Here is a 20,523-nt window from a genome sequence, read left to right as displayed (position 1 = left end):
TATTTTTTCTTTAAAAATATATTTAAAATAACTAATAAAATACCACTAAATACTCCCTCACTTGGACCAATTTAATTTAATGTATAATTCCTCTAAATTTAACTTCAAGATTTTAACTTTTAGTAGATATAGAAATTGAGTAAATCTTATGGGTCCATGGGACTATCCAATGTGTTTTAATAAGATGGTAGAGTTACTTTGAAATTTACATTAAAAAATTATTTTTTATTTTTTAAAATTTATTTTTCATACCAATAAATCAAAATAATTTTAAAATAAAAAATTAATTTTTTAAAAAACATTTGTAACCACAAAAACAAACAGCTTTGGTTAGTCCTAAAACGGAAATATTTATGAAAATATTACAGTGAGTCCTTTTGTATTAATGAGCGAGATATATTTCTTCGTTTCCTTTTCTCTTTATATGTCCTATTAAAATATATGAAAAAGGTTCTCCTGGGGGCGGGGTTATTGAGAAAAGGATCGTTTTTTTCTTGAAGAGACAAGGCATATTTTGTATTGATATATGCGTTTTGTTCGTATTAATTTAGCTAGCTATCATGTCATCGAATTTACTCTTTTCTTTCTTTTAGACTGTGATTTTGTCTTACAACATTGTTGTTGCTGTCTCTTTTCGTGAGGAATTTCTGGCGTGGGGAATTTTTTCTAACCGAGTTGTGTCTCGGACACAGCTAGTTTAGCAAGTAGTTTATAATAGTCAGTCAAGATTTTGTTGTAAAATTTTGATGCGTTTTCATGTTTTTCTTTCTATAAAAGAGGACAGTGGTTTCCAAGATGGGTTACCATACACGCCCTGTTGGGGATTCCGGCTTTTCAATACGCGGACCGGTAATATACTGATAGTTGCTCAAAGAAGAGTAAGCACACTAACACAATATTTTACGTGGTTCGGCAAAACTGCCTACATCCACGAGAGAGATCCATTTTATTAGAGATAAAGAAAGGATACAATAAATACATGTAGAGGAGGATCACTCAACTCCCAGCTTACATACTCTGCTGTCCATGACAGCAGCTTTTCTTTCTCTCTTCTTCTCTTCTCTTTACTCTCTCACATTATCCCTCACTCTTTCATTTTGCTTTTAAATAATTGCCTCTTTTATAGGCAAACATGGTAAGCATGAAGAGATCAATAATGCCTTAAAGCATGCCATCAATTGTGGCATGAATGGAGCTACCACTAAGTTTTCACTAAGTATAGTGGTGGGTGGGGCATTTGCCACGATAATGGCAACTTCCTAACACGCCCGATCATTTTAAAGTCTTGACCTTTTCATTCCTTCTGAGATCCAAAAGGACGTGTGAAAATGCAGCTACAGCAATGTATTGTGCTGAAATTACTTTATAAATACCTGTACATTGTTCTTTTGCAGTACTGGCAAATGATAGAGCCAGATACCAAACTGAGCTTGAAGTTATTGGTTGACAAGAATGCCAACAAAGTCCTCTTTGCAGAAGCTGGAAAAGATTTTGTGGACTTTCTATTCAACCTCCTTTCCTTGCCTGTGGGTACCGTGATTAGGCTTATCACAAACGCAACCATGGTTGGCTGCATTGGAAATCTTTACCAGAGCATTGAAAACCTCGATCAAACTTACATGCAGCCTAATCAAAATAAGGATTTGCTTTTAAAGCCCCATGTGCCAAACCATGTTGCTAATGTGCCTATCTTGTTGCCTGACACTAATCAAGCCGAGAGAAAGTCGTGCATGTGTGTGAAGCAATGCCGGTGTACCACAGACTGTAAAGACACCATTTGTGCTACTTGCAGAAATCCAATGTGTTATGAGGTGAAGTTTGTTGGTGAGAATAATTCTACTGCTGATTCAACCAGTGAGGGAGGATATGTGAAGGGATTGGTTACATACATGGTGACTGATGATTTGTCGGTGTCACCAATGTCAATGATATCCGGTGTTGCTCAGCTAAACAAGTTCAATGTTAGGGATTTTGGCGCTCTTGAGGAAAGGATGGCTGAGTTTGGGATCAATGGTGTAAGAATTTACGCTCTGAATTTTGTTGTTTTTAAAGTTGGTGGTTAACAGCACGAAACTTTGTCTGGACCTCTGATATTAATAGTTAATACTAGTGGCTCTGCAATTAATGTATTTGTGATGTGGATACTAAGCACTATCGATTTACTCTGTGTTTTTGCATCTTGTAGGGTCTGTAAGTGTTGAAGGCTTCTCTGCAGTCTAAGGCAGCACTTACCGCAGTCTTCCTTTCAAAGCAGGAGGTCAAGGTGGATTTCATTGCGGGGGGTGATCTTTCTCAACTCTAATTTTGCCTCGCAAGAAATTACATGTTCTGATCCCTTCTACGATTATTAGAGCATGCACATTTTGTTAGTGCTGCCCTGGTTGTTAGATTACAACGAATTCTTTCATCAATGTATGGTGAGAAACGTTATATTTTCATGGCTGGTTTATTTGCATGATGGAAAGGTAATGGAATTAATCAGCCCTTCTTTTCCCTTTGGTTCTTTTTAGACACATCTTTTGGTATCTTCCTATGCACATTTCTTGGTGTAATCATTCCATATGAAGCGATGCATTTGTTCGTGTCCTATTCGCCCCTCTGCTTTCCAACCTAGTATCAGCCGTTGGGAAAACTGTTCTCATTTCTCTCCTGAAACTAAGGCTTCAACGATAGCTCAAGCGCTCAAAAGTCATGATCCTTTGCGTCCCTTGCACCTGCTCAACACATATCTATATCTCTCAGCCCCGTAGTATCTTCTGCAAAAAATGCTTGTCCTCTTGTTATATGGGAAGGAAGGATGTGCTCATACTTTATAACATGAATAATACGAAAAACAAATGAATTGTAAGTTCTCTAGGCTTGGTTAGGATAATGTATTGCATTTATAAAAGTGCAAATCATTGGATCTGATCACCAAACCGGGAGTGCAATTATTTCAGTGCATGTCCCTTTTCTTTTCCTGTCGGGAATGTGAAAATACATGCATAATTAAAGAGTAGTAAATAATGAATGCAATTCAATAATGGCATACAATAATATTCACTTAAACCTTTCCTCTTCCCCACGAGGCGATTGATGTGCTCCCTGCTATATATACGGTTAGATAGCTCGACAAATTCGTCAGGAACCGTAAAAGCCGTAAATTCGCCAAGTTTTTTTGGCGCATCACTGAAGGCGGAGCAGCCATGGCAAACTCCAAAATCAGCTTGAAGCTTCTTATTGACACAAACCGTAACCAAGTCGTCTTCGCTGAAGCAGGAAAAGACTTCGTGGATTTTCTGCTTCGCCTCCTCTCCTTGCCTGTGGGTAGAGTTGTTAGGCTCATCAAAAAATCAGCCATGACTGGCTGCATAGCAAATCTATATGAGAGTCTTGAAAGCCTGAATGAATCGTACCTGCAGCCTAACCAAAACAAGGATTCTCTTCCGTGTCCCATTATAGTAACTAAAGTCACCAATTCCAGCTTCCTGCTTCCTTACTCAAATAAAAAACCTGAAAACCAGAAGTTATACTATTGCTCACAGCATCCAGGGTACGTGTCAGATGTTTTTAACTCTATTTGTAGTCACTGCGCATCACCAGGCTATCCTCGTTATAGAAATCAAAAAAAGAAGTTTCTTGGTACGAGTGATTCTACCACTTCCTCGGCTAAACCAAATGGCGAGGAAGGTTACGTGAAGGCCTTGGTTACATATATGGTAACGAATGATTTGTCCGTGTCTCCAATGTCAATGGTGTCTGGTGTTGGTCTGCTAAACAAGTTCAATATCAAGGATTTTGGTGTACTTGTGGAGAAGGTTGTTGACTTTGGGATTGATGAGGTGATATTCTCTCCTCTGCCTTCTATTGTTCATTTTTAACTAGTTTTACTGATCATTTTAACATATTTCTATGTGGCTTCTTTGGTCCTTGTTCTTTTATATATTTCAGGGGATTGAATTGCTGAAGGCTTCTCTTTTGTCAAAGGATGCTCTGACTGCTGTTTTTCTAAAGCAGAAGGTCAGAGATGTTGCATCAAGACGTAAAAGAGGTAGAAAATAAGCTGTTCACGAGGTCTTAATTTCCAAAATGAGTGTGTCAAGGAGGAAGTTAGATTTTACTAATTCTGTCTCCCTGAAGTTTTTGAGAATTCTGCTTTTGCTTTTGGACTGCCCTTATGGAGAGAAGAAATTGATTTTTTTTATTTTTTATTTTCTTGGCATTGGCGCAGGCGATGATGCTGCAAAGAATTACCATATGAACGTTGATGCCATGACGGTGAATATGCTTAATAGCATACAGTTCTATTTGCTTGCTGGGGTATGATGAAACGCTGTCATCTTTTTCTCTTTCAAGGCAAAATATGTCTTCGCAAGTTTTTCCCGAAAAAACTTCGGAGTCTTGGAGCCCGACCACAGAGAGACAGGTTGAGCGAGCTCGCTCGCCTGTGTCTAGGGCTTAAGAAATCTGAGTTTTTCAAATGATTTATTTATCACAAGTTGGTAATTATCATGCCTAGCAATGGAGCATAGCAAGCAAACCCTTTCTTTCAAAGGCAGATTCAAGAACTTCATGATTTGCTTCATCAAAGCAAACAGAAACACCTTAAAAAACAGGTCATAAAGGATAGAGAATAGTCAAAACTGCCTCTGATCTTATTGAAATTATTGTTTCAAGCCCGATACTACTGCAAATATTTAGGCTCCCAAGCGTTGGAGGAGCTCTCTCTTATAACAGTTATTATAGAACCAATCCCAATATTTTATTAACTCAAACTTTGTGTGCGTACTGTATACGATGATTCTGCCAACCCATAGAAATTGCAATGTAGAAACAAACAAATAAGAAAATAATTAAGTACGAACCGAGAGCCAGCCCGCTAAAGATGACGACCCGCAACGGTGAGCGGCTTATCTCCTTCGTGGATGACATGTCGTCTAATGTTGGCTCCTATCTAAAAATCTCGTTCCCGAAATTGGAATCTTCGGTCACAAAAATCACCTCCAAGATTATCCCCAATAAATAAAAAGCAGCGCATGCTAATCAACTTTATTTCATTTCATGATTATAACACAAAATCAAGACTAAAAGTCTTAATTTTTAGATCTTATCCAAGAAATTACCCAGCTATGAATAATCAATTCCTGTGGTGGCCACTTGTCTCAGAAAAAAAAAAAAAAAGAAACACAACATGGGCTTGGACTTAGGCAATCCCTGACAGTAAGGAGGAACAACCAACAAATAATGCCTATTTTTGGGCCGCAGAACTTAAAGCCCGAAGTAACAAATCCTAAGCGGAGCCCACACTAAACGCTTCTCATCAATACCTAGCCCAGCTCATAGCCAACTTCGAGGTTAAATTAGTAATTTCTAGATCTTATATATACCACCCCCAGTCTTCCCCGCCTGGGAAAAACCCTAGTTCACAGCCGCAGCAGCAGCAGCAGCAGCTAAGGTCTGTCCATCTTATCTCTGTTTACTCTCTCACCTCACTTTTATTTCTTGTTCTGTATAGGACGGTTTTTCAGTAGATTTCTTTTCTGTCATCTACGTGTAGGTTTTATCAAATCCAAAACCCCGCTTATAAATCTGCTTTTCGTCTTGAAATGAACTAAAGTTGCACTTGATCTTGACTTATTATGCTCCTTTGGCCTTTTCTTTTATAAGGTTATAGTTGTGGGATTATTGTTTTTGTTACTAAAGTTTTGGTTTTGGGCTTTTGATATCAGGTTTAGTGGTGCTTAGGAAGTGGTTGCTACAATGTCTCCAGCTAGAGGTACGTCTGTTTCTTTCTCTTACTTTTTAAATTTCGAACATCCGTTGATCGTTTATTTTTTAAGTACTATTCAATGGTCTTGAATATATGTATTATCTGTTTGCTGGGTCTTTTTTTCATTACAAATGGTTATTCTCCCATAGTTGTTGCAGCTGGTAAATTTATGCGATTATTTCATGCTTTATATTGATGTTTAATTACGATCTGTGCTGTACCGGTCAGTTAGAAAAAGGGATTTAAAAAAAAAGTGGCGTTGGTTGTAGTGAGCACAGTTGATTTGTGTGATAGTAGTAGCTTTTGGCTTCGTGTGATTTTATGTTGTTCTTGGTTCATATAATTTTTCAATTTAATTTGGATGATTTTCCAGCTGTTCCATTTTTGTTTTGAAACTGCATTGCTTTTCCGATTGTGTTGAAATCATGGTTCAATGAAGAAATTGGGCTGTGTGCTTGTAGATAAAAGCCATAATTTATATGTTATGACTGATTTTGTAATGTGTAAACTAGAAGTGTTGTGTATTTTACATATTTTGTAGTCTCATCCCGCTTCTCAAACAAACAGTTTATTGATTTTTTTTTTTTTTCTTAATCTCATTTCTTCTACCAGCTGATGCTTCCAAAAAGCCTGATGCAAAGGCACAAGCCCAGAAGGCTGCCAGGGCTGTGAAATCAGGGCCAACATTTAAGAAAACAAAGAAGATCCGTACAAAGGTTACATTTCACCGTCCCCGGACATTGAAAAAGGAGAGAAACCCCAAGTATCCACGCATCAGTGCAACTCCTAGAAATAAGTTGGACCACTATCAGATTCTGAAGTACCCACTTACTACTGAGTCTGCAATGAAAAAGATTGAGGACAACAATACCCTGGTGTTCATTGTTGACATTCGTGCTGACAAGAAGAAAATCAAAGCTGCAGTCAAGAAGATGTATGACATTCAGACCAAGAAAGTGAACACTTTGATCAGGTAAACCATAGTTACTTGAAGCCAATACATTTTGATGTTTTACATTTATGATAAGGGGATCATTTCTTGTCTGATCCTGGTGAATATTAATGCATGATATAACTGTGGCAAGAGGCGCGTCCAACTTGACAAGATGCATTACACTCTAATCTTGTTAATTAGTAATTCCAATCTAGAGTTCATGTTTACTAACCAGAGGCAACCGTATTTTAGACTAGTGAATCATCTTATACTGTGTTCATCTAGAGTTCATGTTTCATGATTCGGATTTTGCCTTTATCTTTAACTGTGTTTTGAGCTCATTGCATGATTTGATCTACTCTTCCAATGGAGTCTTAACTGTATCCATTTTAATGCAGGCCTGATGGAACTAAGAAGGCATATGTCAGGCTGACTCCTGATTATGATGCATTGGATGTGGCAAACAAGATTGGCATCATATAAATTTATGGTTTTGTAGTTATTTGATTTGATGAGCAAAGTACTGTTGACAGTTTTGTTAGGAGCAATGCAGTCGGATAGTACTCCAATGTTATGTTTATTTTTTTTCAATATATGCTGAGAACTGTTTTCCTGTTATACCATTTTCTGGTGGTGGTGTTATGCTGCCTGCTTGAATGTGTGAATGACCACCTCTATTGTTTTGGCCTTGGCAAAGACTTTACCGGTCTAGAACACTTGATGCCAGTTCGCAGTTCAAATTCTGTATGACAATCTATAGTTCTTAGAACTGCTCTTGGAGGAAACTGCAAATTCAAGTTCCCGTCTCAGTAATGATCATATTTATCTAGTGGCTTCGATTTTCTGTGAAGGGAAATGAATCTAAATTCTAACCTTCGTGTTTATATTTTCTTTCCTCCTTTCTCGTTTTTGTTTTCGAGTTTGCCCCTGTTTTCCAATCTGAAGTTGGATGTGAAGTTACTGGTTTTCACTGCCTTACCTCCCAACCCTGAACGAGGTGGTAACCGTATAAATGGTAACATGGGGACAGGCATTTAACCTAGATTATAGAAGTTATGATGTACATGATATACTAAAGAGTACAGCAATGGATGGATGGTGCCTGTATTATAATCATGACACCGAAGAATAATGAAGGGAAGTTCATTTCATATCAATACCCATAGAGCTTCGGATATCAGATGCTCCTCTACAAGAGGATACGTGGTGAAAAGAAACGTGCCTCGTACAGCTCTGAAAGAGGCTTGTTCCCAAGCAGAAAAATGAAAACTGAACAACCACATCAAACATTGAAAATTTCAAAGGAATCAACAACCGTCTGCAATTTATCTTTCATCATGACCACCATGGAAAGTTGTCCAGTTGATCATCTCAGACTTTGAAAATCCTAACGTGTTTTACCTGAAGTTCCACAAGCATTCTAGTCTTACAAGGCAAATGCGACAGCACTGAGTAAAAATGGGAAAAGTTGGAAAGAATAAAGGTGAAGGTGATGGTAGCAAGATCACTGCAAACCAATTACTCCAAATCTCTTTTAATGAAATCGTTGTGGAACCACAGGAGTAAGCCTTGAATGATGGGATGGGTGCAAGAAATTACATAAACTGCCAATGGTAATTGCACTAGGAGCATGGCAGGTAAAATTTGGAGCCTGAGCAACGGACTCGATTGTGTAATAAACTTTCTCATCAGCATCGTGCTGCACCATAATTGCACAATATATATCAGTTAACTGTTCTTTTTTCAACAAACCTTAATGGTAAATTTACATAAGCAAGATTAAATAGTCATCTAATTAAGTACTAAGAAGGGGATAGATGTGGTCTAATTTCAATAGTACAAAGAACACCGTGCATAATTGAACCGCAACAATTATTTGTAATGAGAACATGCTGCTCATAAGCATGCATGAACTCTGGTAGAAATAAATGAGGAGATGCAAGAAATCAAACCTCTTTTGCCTCGATTAGTTTTGTTTTCTGTGAAGGTGTGGCTAAAACTTTTTTGATCAACGTTTCAGCAACCTGGGATAAATGCATAACAAGTATTAGCATCTTCCATCACTTAGAGTTATGAACTCAAATTATAAACTGGCGAAAGCGCATTAAGGAAAATAATGTTACCGCCTCTGTGATGAAAAAAATCGGGTGGTAAAGTATACATGGAAAACCTGTTGTGGAGGACCAATTTCTCGAAGATCTTGTTTGACGGTAGGATCATGTTCACACTAACACTTTCTAATGGCTCAATGACATCTTTAAATACCTTGTCTTGACCTTCAATGACAACTTCCTGCCACAGACAACGGGAAATATGAAGAACCGATCTGAAAACGTTGTATCAAGTCTTTGTTTTGTGTGGCTAGCGGATATATCAACAAAAGAGAAGAATACAGGAGCTATGAACACGAGAAGAGGAACAGATAAGAAAAACTATGGGAAACCAACCACCCAAATGGGTAGAGAAATGAGTATCCATCCTCTTGTCCGTGACTAGAAGAAATCCCCCTTTAGTTTCTGCAGCAACGGAACCATATCAAGGATGTCCTGTTAGGATATCAGCAATCATGATAATATCCTGAGGGACTGACAAAGTTGATTCTAAGCTATGAGTTTATTTCTTTGCTGAACTGCTTTGGCTAATCAGAACAAAAACATCGAAAAAAGGTTGCTTACACGATGGAGAAGTTTGGTTAACCATGGATACCCACGGAGCAATGACACTCGCAGCAATCAATTCGCGTCTCCCAGATCTAACTGCAAAGAGATAAGAGCGCCATTAAACAAACCAAAACACAAAGTCTCTTCGACACTGCTTCGTTCAACTTAAAGAAAACCCTTTAAGTTCAATTTTCTACGGGGTGTGGTTCTGGCCTTTTATACAGTAATCTAAAGGTGGTTAAATCCAGTAATCTAAAGGTGGTTAAACTTCGAATTCAGCACAATCTTATTTCGTTGGGAATTGTCAAATGCCCTCATAACCAAATTGCCAAAAGAGATTCTCACAGGAACATCATTTTTCAAACAGCAGTATTTTCCTTGTATTATGAGATTCTAGTTCCATTTTTTGATCAGTAACCACTGAATTTCCAAGGAAGAAATGCTTTATCAAATCCATCAGAATTGCAATTTACAGTAACATCTACCGAGATGAGTGCCTGATGAAGTAGTGGCAAGGACATTGTTCATTCCATCAAGAAAAATATTATAGCAACTAAACTGAAGAAAAGACAAGAAGAAAACTCACCTTGAGAATGAGAAGCTGAAGACGCTGACGACTGCTCAGCCCTAACAAGAAAAGAAAGGCCTCTTCTACAGAAAGAACATTCCATGACTCTTTTGTACTCCTACCTGTACACGTAAACAAGAAACCCATAATGTGATATCAAGCATCCACGTAGATATATTGTTTGTTTACAGAGAGGGAGGCCCTGAGAGAAAGAATTTTAAGATAATTTATGTTGTACTGATGATGGTGAGAGCCATTGTTCTGTGGGGAGCCTGTAAGGACGAGACAGTCTTGTCCTCTGGGCCTCCCTCCTCACAGCCACCTGTGTGGGAGAGCCTGTCTTCCTTTCAGCTCCCCCGCCGCTTATCCGTTATTAGTTGCCTTTGGGCCTCACTCCTCACAGCCACCTGTGTGGGAGCCTTCTTTTAGTCATGGCCCTCTTGTCTCGTCGGTGCTACTTTCTGACCAGAACGGCTTCTATTAATTAAAGAATTAGCTTCGTACATCCCATCGTGTCAATACACAAGATCCCCATGCAAAAAGCTAAAAATACCTGGACGTGAAACAATACCTTAAATTAACATTCATGTAATTTCACCGTCCAATGCAATCCAGGCACAAAAAATATTCAATTATTGAAATTAAGTACCCTTTCATATCAAGGTTAAATCCATATAATCAGTCTATCAACTAATAACGTGGCCTTAAAAAGCCAAACTAGTATTGATTAACGCTAAACATTGTTATGCTGAAACTTCACCATAATTGATGACAACGAGAATACATCGTTCTTGTTGGGTGTATTGCCCACAGCATCATGTTAACAAAGTAATTAAGAACCCCTTAATATATATATATATATATATATATATATATATATATATATATATATATATATATATATATATATATTACAAGGAGACAACTTAGGAACTTGTTTGTTTTTCAGTATCAATGGAGAAAAAAAAAGGACAAACAAGTTGCGTCCAAATCAAACGCACAAAAGCATGGGATTCAAAATACAAATTAAAAAAAGAAGAAGAAAGAAGGGCCAGATGGAACAGAGCAGATGCACTGGCAGCACAGAAAAAAGCTCTCTGCAACACAACCCACCATCCCCCTCAATGATGCTGCCGCTTCCGGTCTTCCCTTATGCCATCCCCACGAACCTTTTTTTTTCCTCTTTATTTCCAAAAGCCACACTAACCTCACCTAACATTCATCCAACACCCCCACGTGTCACCTCTTAACAGCTCAAAACAGCTGTCTTTCACAGTAACCAACACAAAATATTTTTGCTTTCGATTCGCAGATATGCCCCTGCAAAACACGCCTGCTGTAAAGCCCGTGCAACACTAGAAAAACTTTTTATTCCAGGGTGGTATTTGGAATCATATGTTGATAATACACTAGAATAAGCCTTCCTATTCTTTGCAGTCAAACATTATTTGGAATCATATTTTTATCGTTCTAATGTTTTAATATTAAAAATAAATTTTAAAAATAAAAGAATATTATTTTAATATATTTTTAAATAAAAAATATTTTAAAACACATCTTGATACACTCATAAATAATCACTTTCATATATATAATAACATGAATTGTTTCTGCGGCCATGCCTCAGGGAACTGGAAAAAAAAATTGCACAGAACGATTGTCTAGTCAAAAACAATATTCTAAAGTATAAAGGGAAAAAATGCCCAGAGTTTACTGATATCGTAACAAAATAGAGGCGGGAGGTGACCGTTAACCTAACAAAAACCACCACATGCAAAAAGCCAAATAAGGGAAGAAAAGAAAGAAGTTTTAGAGGGCAGTATTCCTTACAGTCATTTCCAGTCTGGTAACCTCAGCTGGTGTGAGTCAACATCTTCTCCTTCCCTCTCTCTAAGAAATCCTCCTTTTTGACCCGGTCCAGTCACCCAAAAGAAAAAGATCCCATTTTTATTTTTTTCTTAAATTTTATTTTCAGCTCCTCAAAACGCACAAAAAATCGAATTTTGGCCTCTAAATTTAGCACAGATCTGCTGCTAAATTTAGAGGTAAAAGGAATCGATTAGGGTTTTTTAACGACAGAACGAACAGATAGTCATCTGCCCAAGATGATGATCTCCAGGGGATTATTCGGATGGTCCCCGCCGCATATACAACCGTTGACGCCGGTCTCCGAGGTTTCCGAGCCGCCGGAGAGTCCGTCTCCGTACTTAGATACCAGTGCGGAGGCGGCCGCGGCTGCTGCTGCGGCGGCTCAAGCGGAAGCAGAGGAGGAGATCGAGGAGGCTGAGGAGATGGAGCCGCCGCCAGCTGCTGTTCCTTTCTCCGGGTTGTTTGCTTGTGCTGATAGGTTAGATTGGGGGCTCATGATCGTTGGGTCGCTTGCAGCGGCTGCGCACGGGACTGCTCTTGTTGTTTACTTGCATTACTTTGGGAAGATTATTGGGGTTTTGAGGATTGCGCCGGAGGAGGAGCGATTTGACAGGTTTACTGATGTGAGTTAATTTTGCAAACCCTAATCGTTTTTAATTTTCCGGAGTTTTGAGTGAAAAATGATTCAAAATCTGTTGTTTTGCTGGGGTGGCTAGGTGAATTTAGTTAGTAACGAGGGTTATTAGGAATTGGAAAATTAGTTAAAATCTGAAGTTGAATAGTTTTTTTTTTTAGTTTAAGTTTGCTGGGTTTGGTTAATTATGCTTGTAATTTGTTCTATCTTGAGAAAGTTTCAATTTTTTGGGACTTGATATGTTTTAGTTGTTAAACATGCTTAAGCGTTGTTTAATTAGTCTTGTTTAGCTTATTGCCAGTTAGTTTGGTTAAGAAATGAAAGTGCAGCGTTATACTACTGGAGGCAATAAGAGAGAGAGGGTTCTGTTTGGGAAGCAACTGCGATTTACTGTTTTTAATATTGTAATTTTTGTGTAAAGAAACTGAACATATAGTCTAATTGTAGTTTCCCACGGTTTTTCTGTTTCTGTTTCAAAACAAATTCTTCTACCCTGATAGAAAATGTTAGTAATACACTTTTTGTCCTTGTAATCAGTAAAGGAATACTGGTAATTCTGGAGGAAGAAAAGGTTGTATAATGAATAGACTACTAAGAGCGCTATAAAATCAGGTCTTCATTTTTTTTCCAATTTGAGCAACAAATTAAGGGTTTTCCAAATAAAGCAACTAAGTACACCATACACCCCCGAGTTTCAATCCCCCCTTCCCCTCTCTCATTCTCTAGCATTAACCAAAAACTACAATAACTTGGATTGCTTATTTTTTACTTTTTGGTCAATATATGAAATTTGTGAAGCCAAGCTGGATCCGAGGTTGAATGTTAAGCAGGAGCATATGAATAAAATGCATGTTAAGTATCAGGATCCTGTACCTACTGAAGTTTGGATAGGAGTCGATTTTTACATCTGAGAACTTGATCTTTGACGAGTCATATCTCAATCTTGGAGACGTAGCTGTATGTATTCATGCACGTTAACTTCATTTGCTGTATATGTGACCATCTAAAGCTTTAATTATTCCTTGCTGATTCATTGTTTCTAATGTGTTGGTTTCCAAGGGGGGCGGGGGTCCTGAGCTTCATGTTCTCTGAAATCTATTTGTCCAGTTGAAGTTGCAAATATGTACCTTTTTTTAATTTGACCGTGTTATGCTTTGTCTGCAGCTTGCTATGCACATTGTTTATTTAGCCGTGGGAGTTTTTGCTGCTGGTTGGATTGGTAAAATTCATATATTCACCATAATGAGCTTTATTGTATTTTTGTTATCAGCTCATGAATAATGGCCTCTTTAGAGCCATCAATTCTAACTTTTTATCTGTAATAGAGGTTTCCTGCTGGATTTTAACTGGGGAACGTCAGACCGCGGTCATCAGGTCAAAGTATGTTCAGGTATTGCTCAATCAGGACATGAGCTTTTTCGATACATATGGGAATAACGGGGATATTGTTAGCCAAGTATTGAGTGACGTGCTCCTCATTCAATCTGCATTGAGTGAAAAGGTATGTTAAATCTAAATCAACTACTTCCCCCTCTACTTCTATTCTGTGCAAATGATTTCTGTAAACTGATGAAAGAGGCGCTTGATGATGCAGGTTGGAAATTATATTCATAATATGGCTACATTTTTCAGTGGTCTTGCTATTGGATTTGTCAACTGCTGGCAAATTGCACTAATAACATTAGCCACTGGCCCATTCATTGTTGCTGCTGGAGGTATCTCAAATATATTTCTTCATAGGCTTGCTGAGAGCATTCAAGATGCATATGCTGAAGCTGCTAGCATTGCTGAACAGGTTCCCCCCCTTTAAACTTCTATTACGCAATCGTGTGAAGATGCATGTTTCTATTAGTCACCATGGTGGGCATTGTAATTGCTTATATTTTTTTATTGTTTCTCTGCAATTGGGCAGAATCATAATCCTGAAAAATTAGAAATAAGGATTATATATCATGTTTCTATTACTCACCATGGTGGGCATTGTAATTGCTTATATTTTTTATTGTTTCTCTGCAATTGAGCAGAATCTTAATCCTGAAAAATTAGGAATAAGGAGTTATATATCCATGGGGATATGACTGGCAAATGAAGATATGTGTTTCCGGTGCCATACTCTTAATGGTGTTAATATATTTTCTTGATGATTTACTTGAGAGAGGGTTTTATTAAACTGAAATGTACCTCTGCAAATGCTTCTTCGCTTTGTATTTCTATTGTTGTATATGTTGGCTGTCTGTACCTTTAATTTAGATTTAATTTTTTGATGGACCATATTGTTGGGAGGGGTAGTCAAACTATTTTGAGAGGCTCTTCAAGCACTAAACAGATTGTCAGTTATGCATGAATAGAAAGCATATTCTTGCCTGTCTGGGCTTTGTAGTGTCAGCATGTGCCCGTGCAATGTAGGTGTAACCCTTTTTTAGACTGTTCTTTGGATTACAGATAGAAAATTAAAATATCGCAAGTTCTAAATTTACTTGTGATACCACTATTGTGGTGATTCATCACATGCTATTGATACTGAATACTAGTAATTTTATAAACTGTGCAGGCAGTCTCTTATAGTAGGACCTTGTATGCATTCACAAATGAAACTCTGGCAAAGTATTCATATGCAACATCACTACAAGCAACTTTGAGATATGGTATTTTGATTAGCCTTGTTCAAGGACTTGGGCTTGGTTTTACATATGGGCTTGCAATATGTTCTTGTGCCTTGCAACTTTGGGTTGGAAGGTTTCTGGTTACAAGTCATAAAGCTCATGGTGGTGAAATAGTAACAGCCCTGTTTGCTATAATTTTAAGTGGCCTGTAAGTGTCTTGTTCTCCTCTTTCTCAGCGCTGTAAACAATATTTTATGATTTTCTTGTCTCCCTTGTGTTTACAGTGGGCTGAATCAAGCTGCAACCAATTTCTATTCATTTGACCAAGGACGAATTGCTGCATATAGACTCTTTGAGATGATAAGTCGGTCATCCTCCACAGTTAATCAGGATGGGAACAACCTAGTGGCAGTGCAAGGAAATATCGAGTTTCGAAATGTTTATTTTAGCTATCTGTCTCGTCCTGAGATTCCCATCTTGAGTGGATTTTACCTCACTGTACCAGCTAAAAAGACAGTGGCTCTTGTTGGAAGAAATGGTTCTGGAAAGAGCAGCATTATCCCACTCATGGAGCGCTTTTATGATCCTAACTTAGGTATTATGGCCATTTTATTTTTATATTTCCTTTTGAGCTAATGCTATATCCTTAGCCATGTCCACATGTTTATTCCAACATTTTTGGTCAATTCATTCAGGAGAAGTTCTTCTTGATGGAGAGAATATTAAAAACCTGAAACTGGAATGGCTCAGAAGCCAAATAGGGCTGGTCACCCAGGAACCTGCCTTGCTGAGTTTGAGTATAAGAGATAATATTGTATATGGACGAGATGCTACTTTGGATCAGATTGAGGAAGCTGCCAAAATAGCACATGCACACACATTTATCAGTTCACTTGAAAAAGGCTACGAGACACAGGTAATATTTAAAGGACAGGATATTTATTAGACCTGTTTATTTTTATTGCTTTTCTCTTGGCTATCCTTCTGGAAATTAATTGCTGTACATTTCAGGTCGGTAGGGCTGGTTTAGCATTGACTGAGGAGCAGAAAATTAAACTTTCTATTGCCAGGGCAGTGCTTTTAAATCCAACAATTCTTCTGCTTGATGAGGTTACTGGTGGACTTGATTTTGAAGCTGAGAGAGCAGTTCAAGAGGCACTAGATCTTCTCATGTTGGGACGTTCAACCATTATAATAGCTAGACGTCTTAGTCTAATTAGGAATGCTGATTATATAGCTGTAATGGAGGAGGGTCAGCTTGTTGAAATGGGTACACATGATGAATTAATAACCTTAAATGGTCTATATGCAGAGCTTCTCAAATGCGAAGAAGCAGCAAAACTTCCAAGGAGGTATAGTATGAGAACAACAATGTTGTGCATTATAGTGAAATTTTCGTGTTTGAATTGTGTAACTTTTGTTGGCAGAATTAAAACGCTTGATACAAAATTTTCCTAAACAGTTAAATTGCATGCCATTATGATACTATGTTTCTGAGACATGCACCTTTATCCAGGATGCCAGTTAGAAACTACAAGGAGACTGCTGCTTTCCAGGTTGAAAAGGATCCTTCCACAGGCCACAGCTATCAAGAACCATCCTCCCCTAAAATAGCCAGGTCACCATCACTTCAGAGAGCTCCTGGTATATTTCGGCCTCCGGATAGCATGTTTAATTCACAAGAATCACCAAAAGTTCTCAGCCCACCACCAGAGAAGATGATGGAAAACGGTCTTCCCTTGGATGGAGCTGATAAGGAACCATCAATAAGAAGGCAGGATAGTTTTGAAATGAGACTACCTGAATTACCCAAGATTGATGTCCAGTCTGCACATAGACAGACATCAAATGGTTCAGACCCTGAATCCCCTGTTTCCCCACTTTTGACATCCGATCCTAAAAATGAGCGTTCCCACTCACAGACTTTCAGTCGACCCCACAGTCACTCAGATGATGTTCCAATTAAAGTGAAGGAATCAAAGGATACAAAGCATCTGGAAGAACCATCATTTTGGAGACTAGCAGAGCTTAGTTTGGCAGAGTGGCTTTATGCTGTTTTAGGAAGCATTGGTGCTGCTATTTTTGGTTCTTTCAATCCACTACTTGCTTATGTTATTTCACTGATAGTGACTGCTTATTATGGACGAGACTTGCAGCAGGATATAAACAGGTGGTGCTTGATAATTGCCATCATGGGTATGGTGACTGTTGTTGCCAATTTCTTGCAGCACTTCTATTTTGGTATCATGGGAGAGAAAATGACTGAACGTGTCCGCAGAATGATGTTTTCAGGTAAATAGCTTTAATATCTCTGTTAGTTTCTTTGAGAATATGGTGCCAGGTGTCACACCCGACACAGCTGTTATTTCCATGATTTATAGAGTTATTTGTGTGGACGATGACTTATTGATGGCCATCATCTCACAGCAATGCTGCGGAATGAAGTCGGATGGTTCGATGAAGAGGATAATGGTGCTGACACATTATCCATGCGCTTGGCAAATGATGCTACTTTTGTAAGAGCTGCATTCAGCAACCGACTTTCAATATTTATACAGGACAGTGCTGCAGTTATTGTGGCTGTTGTCATTGGGGTGCTGCTTCAGTGGCGATTGGCTCTTGTAGCACTGGCAACCTTGCCAGTTCTCACTGTCTCTGCAATTGCACAGGTTTGAACAGTTTCTGCATGCTTTTTAACCTGACATCATTTTATCATCAGAAGTTTTCTGTAAGTATTGATGACTTCATTTTGCAACAAACATTTTTTTATCTGATTTTTATGTTACATATTTGAATGAAACAGAATAAATCTTGTGTTACCACTTACTGATCAGTAATTAAAGTTTCTAGGAGTTTCTTTTATGAGTCAATTTCCTTTTTCATTCTTTTCTTTTGATTAGGGAGCTGTTAACCATCAAGCATCATCCATATGGCAGTGAGTGTCAACCTGTGAAAAGTGAACGCTGCCTTTTAGATCGTTGCATGCTTTTCCTTAACAGTTTCTTGCTTATGTGTTTAGCTTTTGTTTGGATTCGGTACAAACTGTATAAGACCAATTTTTCAATACCAGTTTTACTGGGATGGTCTATGGTCTTACTAGCTCCACAAGCACACACATACACGTAACCTTGCAATTCCAGCTATTTTCAATTTCCACTTGGATATGTTCAGTGACTGAGCTTTAATTCCATCTCATCAAGCATTTTTTTCACTTTTAACAGTTGAATTATAAACACTACATTATTTATAATTTGTTGTGCCAAAACCCTGAATGGCTGCCAACTTAAAAATTGCAGAAGTTGTGGCTTGCTGGATTTTCCAGGGGCATCCAGGAGATGCACAGAAAGGCATCATTGGTCCTTGAGGATTCTGTTAGAAACATTTATACAGTTGTGGCATTCTGTGCGGGTAATAAAGTAATGGAGCTCTACAGATTGCAACTGCAGAAAATATTTAAGCAGAGTTTTTTCCTTGGAATGGCCATTGGTTTTGGATTTGGTTTTTCTCAGTTTCTTCTTTTCGCCTGTAATGCCCTTCTTCTCTGGTACACTGCATACTCTGTAAAGAATCACAATGTGAATCTTCATACGGCTCTCAAGGAGTATATGGTTTTTTCTTTTGCAACATTTGCACTGGTGGAGCCTTTTGGATTGGCTCCCTACATTCTTAAGCGGCGAAAATCTCTTATTTCAGTATTTGAAATTATAGATCGAGAACCTAAGATTGACCCAGATGATAACTCAGCACTGAAGCCTCCAAATGTTTATGGAAGCATTGAGTTGAAGAATGTGGATTTCTGTTATCCAACTCGTCCAGAAATGTTGGTATTGAGCAATTTCAGTCTCAAGGTGAATGGAGGACAAACTGTAGCTGTGGTGGGAGTTTCAGGGTCTGGAAAAAGCACTATAATTTCTTTAATTGAAAGATTTTATGATCCAGTTGCCGGTCAGGTCCTACTGGATGGCCGGGATTTAAAACTTTATAATTTGAGATGGTTGAGGAACCATCTTGGTCTTGTTCAGCAGGAACCGATTATCTTCTCAACAACTATAAGAGAAAATATTATATATGCTAGGCACAATGCAAGCGAGGCTGAGATAAAAGAGGCTGCAAGAATTGCTAATGCTCACCATTTCATCAGTAGTCTGCCTCATGGTTATGACACACATGTGGGAATGAGGGGCGTGGACCTTACCCCAGGGCAGAAGCAGAGAATTGCAATTGCTCGAGTGGTGTTGAAGAATGCACCCATCTTGTTATTGGATGAAGCCAGCTCATCCATCGAATCTGAATCAAGTCGAGTGGTACAAGAGGCACTAGATACTCTTATTATGGGAAACAAAACTACCATTTTGATAGCTCATAGAACTGCAATGATGAGGCATGTTGACAACATTGTGGTTCTTAATGGAGGACGAATTGTCGAGGAAGGGGCCCATGATTCTTTGATGGCAAAGAATGGTTTGTATGTCCGTCTGATGCAACCCCACTTTGGAAAGGGTTTGCGACAACATCGGTTGATTTAAGGTTGGGCTACAGTGTTGAAATTTCCATCTGGTTCACCTGTATAGTTCTTATTCTGGGCCATCTTGAATTTCTTGAAACATGTATACCTGCTAGTGCTTCTAGAAATATCAGTAGGTTGGAGTTTCCAGATTACACGAGAAGCTAATGAGAATGATGAAGCTTTTGACAGCGTTTTGTATGGCTAAGATGAGATGGAGCAGTGGTGGCAGTGGTAGCTATGTTGTTCAGATGTAGGATTTAGAAATAGGGATCTTGGATTTTGTTTGGCTGGCGAGGAAATGCTCTCGAGAGAGAGGCTAGATGCCACCATATTCTTTTGGAGGGAAGCATTACGTTGTTGCTTTGTCTCCATGATTGATTTTTTCGTTAGTCAGGGATCGGGTGGAGGAGATAATTCTAGTCCTAATGGGGTGTGTTTCCTGGTTTTTGTTCTCTTTTGTGAGTATTTTTCTCCCTTAAATGAATTTATGCGACTGACTAGCTTGGGTGTGTTTACTGTAAATTTTACATTTGTGAACTTGAAATAAAGTTCAGAATAGGATAAGAGGTGAGAGAATTTGTTGCAATCTTTGTAAATAACCACGCGGTTAATTTATAACCTGTTAACTTTTACTAGTACGAATCAACAGGCTTACTCACAATCGGATTGATTTTTTTGTCAGTTAGATCAGTGCCATTGTTATGTTTTTGCTGGAAACAAGGCAGTATGATGTTTGATGCTTTATTATTATTATTACAAGGATGGATATGTTTCTGATGCCTTGAAACTGTACTATCATACCATGGTAGGAATTTCAACTTTACATCCAGCTCTTTACATCGTGAGGAATGTTTTACTACGAAAGTCTTGTTCTTGCATGGTCAAGAAAAAGAGGCATGTCATGTTTTTCAGGTGGTGGACTGACTTGATTCTGAAAATGGCCACCCCGCCCTGAATCCACTATTCGACCTTTCATTTTCCGCACAGTTTTATATCAAT

The 20,523-nt window shown here is 38.4% G+C and overlaps 4 protein-coding genes and 1 long non-coding RNA gene across 13 annotated transcripts; 4 read left to right on the top strand and 1 right to left on the bottom strand.

The window, feature by feature from the left end:
* The first annotated feature begins 1,298 nt into the window (after nt 1–1,298).
* LOC133704323 (uncharacterized) lies at nt 1,299–2,495 on the top strand. Its single transcript, XM_062129122.1, has 2 exons — nt 1,299–2,015; nt 2,186–2,495. The coding sequence occupies exons 1-2, from the start codon at nt 1,329–1,331 to the stop codon at nt 2,192–2,194; spliced, it is 696 nt and encodes a 231-aa protein (XP_061985106.1). The 5' UTR covers nt 1,299–1,328; the 3' UTR covers nt 2,195–2,495.
* A 643-nt stretch (nt 2,496–3,138) lies between these two features.
* Nucleotides 3,139–4,720, top strand: LOC133704310 (uncharacterized). The gene is made up of 3 exons (XM_062129108.1): nt 3,139–3,821; nt 3,931–4,030; nt 4,211–4,720. The coding sequence occupies exons 1-3, from the start codon at nt 3,186–3,188 to the stop codon at nt 4,303–4,305; spliced, it is 831 nt and encodes a 276-aa protein (XP_061985092.1). The 5' UTR covers nt 3,139–3,185; the 3' UTR covers nt 4,306–4,720.
* Nucleotides 4,721–5,361: 641 nt separating this feature from the next.
* Nucleotides 5,362–7,301, top strand: LOC133705568 (large ribosomal subunit protein uL23-like). 2 transcript variants are annotated; one of them, XM_062130849.1, is made up of 4 exons: nt 5,362–5,434; nt 5,709–5,755; nt 6,362–6,722; nt 7,082–7,301. In XM_062130849.1, exons 2-4 carry the CDS (start codon nt 5,740–5,742, stop codon nt 7,164–7,166), a joined length of 462 nt encoding a protein of 153 aa, XP_061986833.1. In that variant the 5' UTR covers nt 5,362–5,434; nt 5,709–5,739; the 3' UTR covers nt 7,167–7,301. The 2 variants fall into 2 exon arrangements, with proteins under 2 accessions (XP_061986833.1, XP_061986834.1); XM_062130850.1 differs by lacking the exon at nt 5,362–5,434 and adding an exon at nt 5,508–5,532.
* Nucleotides 7,302–7,763: 462 nt separating this feature from the next.
* On the bottom strand, nt 7,764–11,127 carry LOC133705570 (uncharacterized). 8 transcript variants are annotated; one of them, XR_009844306.1, is made up of 7 exons: nt 11,025–11,127; nt 9,930–10,464; nt 9,359–9,439; nt 9,131–9,229; nt 8,854–8,975; nt 8,636–8,707; nt 7,764–8,382 (listed from the first exon to the last, which is right to left on the bottom strand). It is a non-coding gene; the product is annotated as an uncharacterized LOC133705570 (long non-coding RNA). The 8 variants fall into 8 exon arrangements; XR_009844307.1 differs by lacking the exon at nt 11,025–11,127 and adding an exon at nt 10,672–10,765; XR_009844305.1 differs by lacking the exon at nt 11,025–11,127 and adding an exon at nt 10,561–10,758 and having other exon boundaries at nt 8,807–8,975.
* Nucleotides 11,128–11,566: 439 nt separating this feature from the next.
* On the top strand, nt 11,567–20,209 carry LOC133705517 (ABC transporter B family member 20). Its single transcript, XM_062130773.1, has 11 exons — nt 11,567–12,403; nt 13,579–13,633; nt 13,740–13,915; nt 14,009–14,209; nt 14,966–15,225; nt 15,302–15,612; nt 15,713–15,933; nt 16,029–16,369; nt 16,534–17,309; nt 17,445–17,686; nt 18,314–20,209. The coding sequence occupies exons 1-11, from the start codon at nt 12,017–12,019 to the stop codon at nt 19,541–19,543; spliced, it is 4,200 nt and encodes a 1,399-aa protein (XP_061986757.1). The 5' UTR covers nt 11,567–12,016; the 3' UTR covers nt 19,544–20,209.
* Nucleotides 20,210–20,523: the final 314 nt, after the last annotated feature.

The sequence above is a fragment of the Populus nigra genome, chromosome 10 (genome assembly GCF_951802175.1).
Source record: "Populus nigra chromosome 10, ddPopNigr1.1, whole genome shotgun sequence".
NCBI classification, from domain to species: domain Eukaryota; kingdom Viridiplantae; phylum Streptophyta; class Magnoliopsida; order Malpighiales; family Salicaceae; genus Populus; species Populus nigra.
Note: the sequence above shows the minus strand (reverse complement) of the source record. Positions and strands in the feature narration are given on the sequence as shown.